Source organism: Argiope bruennichi, chromosome 3 (genome assembly GCF_947563725.1).
Source record: "Argiope bruennichi chromosome 3, qqArgBrue1.1, whole genome shotgun sequence".
Taxonomy (NCBI): domain Eukaryota; kingdom Metazoa; phylum Arthropoda; class Arachnida; order Araneae; family Araneidae; genus Argiope; species Argiope bruennichi.
The window spans coordinates 87,916,843-87,926,429 of record NC_079153.1 but is presented as its reverse complement, the minus strand read 5'-3'; the positions used below and the strand labels follow the sequence as shown (position 1 = coordinate 87,926,429).

Below are 9,587 nucleotides of genomic sequence, written 5' to 3'. Positions count from 1 at the left end.
ATTTCTTAGAAAAAAGGGAGTTTAAAAGTTCATTCAAGTCAGAAAGAAATTTAAAAACAAAATATGATTCTTAAAATAAAATATAAATCAAAAACAATGAATCTGTAAAAATATTAAGAAAAAAACTAGTGCAAGAATTTTTTCGTTCAATTTACTTCATTACATAATAGCATGTAATGTCATTCTTTCCAATAATTCTTCAATGCCATCTAGAAAAATTTTCCTAAAAATAAAAAGAAATAAACTGAAGAGAAATTTTTTCAATAATTCTATGTTAACATAAAGCCCATTCATATGTTGTATGCTTTCAAAAATCTTACAATTTACCATGTAACCTAACTAATCAATTTTTACCAACTTTGTGTGTATGTGTGTACATATTTCTACTGAATACCTATTCTCTGATTCCTCTCATATCAGACATTTCAGTGAGCCTATATAGTGTGTCAATTCAAATGAAGACAGCTGAAACTACAAAAATTACTATAAAGATTAAGATTTTTAAAAAATGTTTTCTTTAAACGTCCGTTTAAGTATATTCTTAAATAACCAGGGCCTTTCAAATGTTTTTCTTATCTATTAATAGAAAGGAAATAACCTGTTTTTTTATAATATCGTTACAAGATGTAGTTTGAGTTTCAAATGTGATTTTATTATGCGTCATTTAGTTGTGTGTAAAAGGAAATCAAAATTGGCATCCTAATCATGTGGCACTGTAGTCATTAACAAAATGATCGTTACAGAGCCATGCATCACCTCCCTTTCCATTGTGGCGAAGTGGAAATAAGGAATATCCCCACATTGACCCTTGATCAACAGGTGTATTTGAATGACCAGCTTTTATGTACATTAAGGTCAGCTACAAAATAACCCTCGTCATCCAATGCACCAACTGGAATATGAACTGGCATCAGAACATTAGAGATCGTAACACCTGTGCTGCATTCTACAGGAAAGTAAGAAACCGCAAGCTTATCCGGCGAATTCTTATCCTTTATTTAAAGTTCCCCTTGAGCAATTAGTTGGAGTAGCGAAAGAGGTATCATTGTCCCACGTATCAGTTTTGGGAGGTGGTTATTGTCAAGGTGAAATATCTGTACATTTAAGTCAACAAATAGAACGAAGAAGTGGAAAAGGTGCGTATAAGTCAGCAAAAGGGATGTTAAAATCAATGCCCCGTATCTGCTTACTTCCCAGTTGTATCGGTTGGTGCTGACATCAAATTGTTTTATACTGAATTCCTCAAAGTGATTGCAATAATCTGTTTTAGTGAAACAGAAGTATACCAAGACAAATAAATTTTATGCACGAGAAAATAAGAATTCTATAATGTGAGATGCTAATGATAAAAAATGAGTAAAAAGATAAGTTAATGGAGGCCTGATTCACAAAATAGTTTTATCTGGCAACATATTCCTAATATTACAAAAAAAAACTTCAAAATTACCATCACTTACTACAAAGCAAGCCTAAATGGTGATATACTAATCGATAGATGTATTTGAACTTCCAGTGGCTATCAGGAGAGAAATTTACTGCCAGAAATATATGATGCTCTATGTTCTTGCCATGATATTCCTGCCTGTTGCAGTAAGCCTGAACTGCCCATAAAATTTATCAAAATTATGTTATATGATATAAAAAAAATATCATAGTTTGAAAGTCAGACATAATTTTTCGACTTACTCACCGTTATGGCTTACATTGCTTTGGGAGCAACTATTTAAATTCGATCATCCTTCTTTTATTCTTAATAGTGGAAAAACAAGAAAGATTTGAGGTCATAGATGGCTGTCTCCAGAAACTCTAGGGGAAAGAAACTAATTTGAGTTTACTTTATCAGACAATAAGAGGGGGGGAGAGAATTTTTGCTTTTAAAGCCAACTATCTCCACTATATCTCAAACTACCGATTAAAAATATGTTCTCAAACATTAACCCATGCTATGTATGAGATGTTCTGCAATATTATATGCCATTACATGCTATCATGAATAGTGTACAATATCATACAATATTACGTTGTAGCTTTCTGCCACTAAGGATAGCAAATAAAAAAAATTAAAGAATTCGAAATTAATATACCTTTTTTAAAGAACTGAACATTAAATTTTTGTATTCAAAGTAAAATATTTTCATTTCTAACAGCTTCATTATCAACTTGCATTATCTTTTCGGCATTGAATTCAGCCTCCTTATTAATTGACACACTGTGTACATAAAAATCTTTCAAAGAAAAGACTCCGGAAAGAATCCGTTAGCAAGCAGGTATTCCTTGAAAACTAGTATTTAAACCGTCTAATAAGTGTGCTCAAAGGTAGGAAATGTATAAAATATTTCGAGGTCATCCCTCAACATTCAACAGGAATGAGCTGTGCATCTGAGTGACCACGCCCATTGTCAATGACAACAAGTTGATAGTGCATTTAAAGCTACATGATATGCTGTTATATTTTATTAAATAACGCTGCATATTATCCTAACGGCAAAATCTCGATTTCATAATCAAAAGCTGTTGAGTTTGAAACGAGATCTGTCAAACGCTGACGCTTCTCTATAGATGAGGATAGTCGGTTTAGACGTCGTCCTCGTCTTTCGGATATGATTCAAAATGGCTAGGCGTATCCCGAAATAGACTTCATGTAGCTTAAAACAAACCGTTAAACCAGCAAAATTAATCTTGACGTATTTAGACACAATAATGGAGCTATTTGAACAGAGTTTCTATTTTGAAACACCAATAATATATGTCCTATAAGCTAAAACCTTATATTTCAGGCAAAACATGATTTACTTCACCTACCACTGTCTGTATTTCTCAAACGCATAGAAATAAGTATGACGTCATTCACTAGTGAAATAGTCACTCAAATTTTCAATGTACTGTCAACTTGGATTGTCAATGACTAGAAATGTTGCTGGACTTCTTGTGCTATTTCTAACGCTCTGGTTTTTATGCTCAAAATATAAAAAATGTAGTTTTCATCTTGAATGTTTGTAAGCAACTGTATAAAAATGACAGCATTATGCAACCAGAATGGTTTATTATTTTAAAATGAATTCTTTATTTTGTATTCTTCTTTTTTATGAAAGAGATGTCGAAACTATTTACAATACTAAATTGTTTGTTATTATATTACTGGTAAATGTTATTAAATATCATAGATATAGGAGTATTTTTTATTTTGAAATTATATAACATATTAATCATATAATTAGTAAAAGAACTTGTTTGGAAGGATAAAAAAATGTGTAAAAGCACTTTCAGAAATCTCTTATTCATATATTTGTTTCGTTCTATTTTCAAATAATAAATAAACTCATAAAACGTAAAACGTTTAATTCCTTGGTTATTAAGTGAATGTTATTTATATGAAATATGTTTATTATTTGTATAATTGCATCAAAATTAATAAACATATCATAATGCGTTGATGATGAAATGTCTTTTTTTATTAAATGAATTATTTCATATATTATTATTTATTCAAGCAGAAAAGTAAATTATTATCTGTTGAATACAAGGTGGCTTTAGAAAATAACAGAACTTTTTATGTTATAGCTATAGCATATATATGTTATAAATATACTATGTTATAAATATGCTAACATACTTCATCACATGGCCTTTCTATGCAATTTGTCATACAATTTATCATTTGTCATTTTTTTTGATATTTCAGTTTACTTCTTAATAATCTTAGATTCAGACGTGCCATAATTACAAATCAATATTTTATATGTGAGCTATCTTCCTCACACGAATCAATTCACAGAGAGTTATAACTATCAAGTAATATATAAAAAAAATTAAGTCAATTCCTACTTATTTTCTTATATTATTTATATATATCTTATATTATTTATGATCGGGTGTCGCGTCAGTAATCTCAGAGATTGGCGACAAACTTGGCCACCATTTCGCGACATGGCGACGGATTTGGCAATTTTGGCGACCAAATAGAAATTACTGGACAAATCTAATTAATTAATTAATATTTGAAAAAACTGTATTAACATCAATTGTCATCCACTACAAGTTTAAAAAATTGTATTTGAACTTGAGTGGATGAATAAAAAGTATTTTATTAAAGATTGAAAATTTGAACAAGATATATATATATATATTGTCCAGATGAAAAGTGAACAATGAAATCATTATAATTGAAACGTCTATAAAGTTGTGAATTAATATTATTGGATTTCAATAGAAAGTCCGAGGGATTCACCTGCCTCATTTCGTATATAACCTATTTACATGTTCGTGTTGGAGCATAAGCAAATTTAGCATGTATGCAAGCAATACCTCGACCTAGCCAGAGGCCATACTGGAAACTTTGATAGGGTCGCCGATGAGCTACCCCGCCTAGCACGAAAGAACAAACGACACTTGATGACTTGCAAACAATAAAGACCTCTCAAGAGAAAACGCATATTAGTACAGAAAAAAGGATAGAAAAAAACATTACATTCTACATTACATATTAAATTGTGAAACATAAAAAAGGCATGAAATGCATTAAATGTACGTTAACTTTGTAAATTAGGAGAGAACTAAAGTCAAGAGCTTTGACAAAATGTCCCTAATAGTTTTAATGACTGGAATTTTTGAATGAAACACCGCATAATGGTAATACGATTTACTGCCTTGTAAAATCTGTACAAGAGGGATTTCGAGAAAAAGGACTTTGCACTCAATCATCCATCAACATATGAAGTACATAAAGTTTGTGTTCAGTGGGTATCAAAACAGCTTACTCCTAAACACAAAAAGAAAAACGAACGAGCCTCAGTCAACAACATTTGATCCGTTTTAATACAATTTGAAGCTTATTACAGTGAGCGATGAATCTTGACGTCATCGCTGTACACATGTATCAAAGATAGTGAGTATACAGAGAAAATTCAAATTATCTCCACCACCGAAAAAATCAAAAGCAATGCCAACTGCAAGAAAGTGATGTTAATGTTTTTCTTCAAGGGAAAAAAATCTCTTTTGAATAATATCCTGCCACAAAACTGTATTATCAATTCTGTATAATTATTCAGGATTCTCACGAAATAATGCAATCAAAAGCAAACATTCTGTCTATTTACTTTCTCTTATATATCGTATAAATGAAAGTATAGTAATCGTCAAACAATTCGAACTCGAGATTTTGACAAATCTCCACCTTTCAGACCTTCCTGAATTCGAAAAACATATATTTTTGAAAATATCTATCTGTCTGTCTGTGACAAAGGTAACTGAAAAACGTTTTGAGCTAGACTGTTGAAATTTGGTATACAGACTTTACATAAAATTTACAGATTTCAATCAAATTTTGAGCAAAGTCCATTTAGAGGAAGTCCATCTGTCCGGCTATTCGAATATAATTTAACACGATAACTACAGAACGAAGAGAACTAGATATTTTAGATTCAGTATACAGATTTAGCATCTATAGTGTAGACGCCTGTCGAATTTTGAGCCAAATATAATTACAGATTGACCATCTCTGTCTGTCTTTCAGAAACATATAAAAAAGCGATAACTCAAAAACGCGATGACCTAAATATGTCGAATTTGGTATGAGATTTTGCGATTACAAATACAACTTTGTGTCAAATTTTTATTTGAATCGGTTGGGAAAAACTTGTCTTAAGTACAAATTCGATTTTCAGATGCTATTAACCACATATCATGGATAAATCGCCAGAAATCTTGCCACGGATCATGCAATTCAGTAAAAATGCTAAATTCAAGCAAAAGGTTAATATTTCGTAACTATTGTAAGCCAATTTTTATACAAAGCATTCTCTGGCATGATAAGTTTATTAGAGAGTACGCGAGAAAGTTTTAGAGAGACCACTCCTGCTGGTTCCATATTAAATTATCCTTCTTCCCGATAAGGCGCAATATGCATTTTCCATGATACCCAGACAATCCATTGCAAATTCCGTTGGAAAGTAGTACGTTTATCCATATGGCAATATACGAAACACCCTAGATCTTTTGCCATATGATTTCCTCATCTTATAACTACGCGGTGGACCCAGTTTGCAAGGGAGACATTTTCATTAGAATGAAGAAGGCAAGGATGTAGTACAGAACTTTTTTAAACATCAACCTCAATTATTCGCATTAAAGGTTCAATATTTTAACTAATTTTAATTCAATATTCTTTAATTCTAAATAATTTTCTTAATAAAACTATTTGAATTTTTTAAAGTTTATTTATTTGAAAGTTATATTGATTTTTATATTTGTACAATTCATGTTTTATTACTTTTTTAAATCTTTAAATGTGATTTTTTTTTCTTTCAAAATCTTAATTCTGGTAGAATTTTCTCACGGAAAACATCGCAAATTATTCCCTAATCATATTTTTGTTTCAGATTTTGTATAATAAACTCTTCATCTTATATTTTATGCAGTTTGTATCAATATATTTTTCTGATGAGTTATGTGTTTTAAATTTTTGCACAAGCACTCGGTACAACAAGACAGATTTAATAAAATGTTCTTAAGACATTAACATTTTAAATAAAAAAAAGCTCCACTCTTTACCGAGATCAATTGCGAAATTGATTGAGTTATAAAAATCTGAAATTTTATGAAAACGCATGATTTTAGATAACTCCATTGAACGTTTCGAAGGAAATACGCCAATTCTAATAAGCTCTTGAGTTCCCAAAAATTATTTGGGAGAGGAATGGTAATAATAATGAAAGTTTTGATTGTCCGAAAACAATGATTTTCAAAGCGTAATAACTTGGTCGGATTTGGTGGTAGGAGATTGAAATGATTTTTTTTTTTTTTTGTTGTTGTTTTTGTTTTAAAAGTTGTGGTGACAAGAAAATTTTACTGAATATCATTTACAGGATCTAAGCACTGAATAAAATTTAAATTTCATAATATTTTCAAGTAGCAATTTTCAAAGTAACAATTTTCTTCGTAATATATTTAGACTTCATATTCTTTTATTGACTGAAACAAAATAAATTAATATTAATTATACAATTTAATCTTTTTGAAACTAAAATTGAAAGCTGAATCTTATGATGGATCAGAGAAATTATTATGGAATAGTATTTTGAGATATTGCATAAATTAAAAGTATATTTTGTAGTACATATAAAATTCCAATTCAGAATTATTCAATTTTATGCGCACGTTTCTTTTTTAAAAAACATATTGGCTTCAGAAAAAAAAAATAAAACGTGTTTGTTGACATTTAATCGCTTTCTCTTCAAATTGAAGAACAAATTTACAGAACTTGGCAGTAAAGAAGAAAAATGCATAGTAAAATGAGCAGAAAGGTGTATAGCTTCTAAAGTAATATGGAATTTAAGATTATCAAAAATTCGATATTAAAAATATTTTACTGAAGCAGCTTTTTACATAAAATATTCAATTAAAGGTTTTAGCAATCGTTAATTCTGTTGAACCAAATGGTAACCAAAGGCGGCTATTTAACAATGAAATCGCTGTCTTGTGGGCACCGTTTGCAGTGATGTGGCAATATAAATTGTTAACGGTCTTACTTTTTAGATAGCTCATGTATATCCTGATTATAGCTACAATTCATATTTAATATGAGCTAATATAAAAAAAAGAGTATTCACTTTATTTTCAATCATTTACAAAAGATATTTAATGGCTTAATATCAATCCAAGAACAAAATTCTTGTCTCATGAGAAAAAAAAATCACAAAACAAGTCGCTTCTCATCTCAAATAAAGTTGGTGCCTTTCAAAGCTCTGATTGATTACTTGAGGTGCTCTGGATATTCTGAAAGGTCAAACGGCAAATAGGACATATTCTTTTCATGTCCAACCACTTGTTGATACACGCCTTGTGAAATTTATGAAAACATGGAAGATATTTCAATCTCACATGTTCAGATGTATCAAGGCAAATGGAGCATTTACATTCTTTTACCATTTCACTCAGTGACCAACCTTCTCCGCTGAGGTTTATATTTTGCACTTGGTTGGTATTCAGATCTTGTGTAATAGAAGATGGGGAATCAGTTTCGATATTCCTCAAAGTATCAACACAAACAGATTGTTTCTGACATTGTTTCTGCGTGTCTGCACGTGTACTTTTAGTTTCCATTTGACTGGTACTTGGATCTTGAGCAATAGCAGATGGAGAATCGTTTTGAATAGTATTCATCACTGTATTGACTCGAACAAGTTGTTTCGGGCGTTTCCTCTGTGCGTCACTGCTGGTGTTTTTATTTTGTACTTGATTGGCACTTAGATCCTGAGCAATAGATGGTAGATAATTATTATGGGCATTCATCACTGTACCGACTCGACAATGTTGTTTCAAACGTTTTCTCTGTGTGTTTCTGGAGATGCTGATGGTTTGCACTTGATTGGTATTTGGACCTTGAACAATAGTAAATGGAGAATCATTTTGAGTATTATTGACTGTATTAACACAAACAGGTTGTTTCGGATGCTTGTTTTGTGTATTTCCTCTGAGGCTTTCATTTCGTACTTGATTGTTATTCAGATCATGAGCAACAACAGGTAGAGAATTGTTTAGGATATTCCTCAGTGTGTCGGTGCGAAGAGGTTGTTTCAGACGTTTCCTCTGAGTGTCTCTTCTGGTTCTTGTATTTTGTACTTGACTTATCCTCGGATCTTGTACAATAGCGGGTAATGAATCGCTTTTAATTTTCCTCACTGTACGCACTCGAACAGGTTGTTTCGAGAATTTCTTTTGCAAGTCTCTAGATTCCCCAGGTAGATTTGAAGACACAGCTTTCTCAGCAACAGTAACTTGAGAATACTTACGTTTTCGAGCCATATCTATGATTCTCTAAAATAAGGGGGAAATGAACAACAAATGAATTAAACTACATTTGTGATATGAAAAATAATTAAACGCAATGTGGATTTTATAATTCCAGGTTATCTTCATCCTGGTTTCAAAAATTCAATAAAACATTATAATAACAAAATAGAAATAATAAAGATTAATAAAAAAACTGATATTTACTTAAAACAGAAAAATTACCATACGAAACACTAATAAAAATGGAGGGAGGGTGGGGTGCTTTAAAAAAAATCTTTTTGGGGGTTTCTATAGTTCTAGGTAAGAAGTAAAGAAGCATTGCAGTAATGCCAATTATTAATGAGCATAAACTCTTCAAAAATAATGTTCTCTGCCAAATTATTCGTTAATCAATCATTCCTGTACGATATCATAGAATATTAAAGAAATTTAATTTATCGCATTTCTTATAAATGAATCGTTTTCATTATTAATTATCATAAACTCTTCAAAAATAATGTTCTTTATCGAATTACTCGTTAATTGATCATCAATATGTCATAAATTCTTAAGGGAATTAATATTAATAGTTTTGCTTATGATTCAGAAAAATAATTAAGGCATTACATAATTTCTTTAATACCGAGTTTACACTCAGCCAGTTATAAGAAGCCCAGTGGGCAGCTCATGCCTAGAAAGACTGAAAAATGCTGTTCGGTCAATAGCAAGTAATTGTCCCGACAGGAGAACAGCATGCCACTGTATTGTATTTTTTTCCCCCCTTATTGTGCATGTGTTTGTAGAATAAATTTGTTTTT

At 30.8% G+C, this 9,587-nt stretch overlaps 1 protein-coding gene across 1 annotated transcript; it reads right to left on the bottom strand.

Annotated features, from left to right (window-relative positions):
- Positions 1-7,734: 7,734 nt before the first annotated feature.
- LOC129962899 (uncharacterized) lies at positions 7,735-8,802 on the bottom strand. Its single transcript, XM_056076900.1, has one exon. It carries the CDS (start codon positions 8,800-8,802, stop codon positions 7,735-7,737), a length of 1,068 nt encoding a protein of 355 aa, XP_055932875.1.
- Positions 8,803-9,587: the final 785 nt, after the last annotated feature.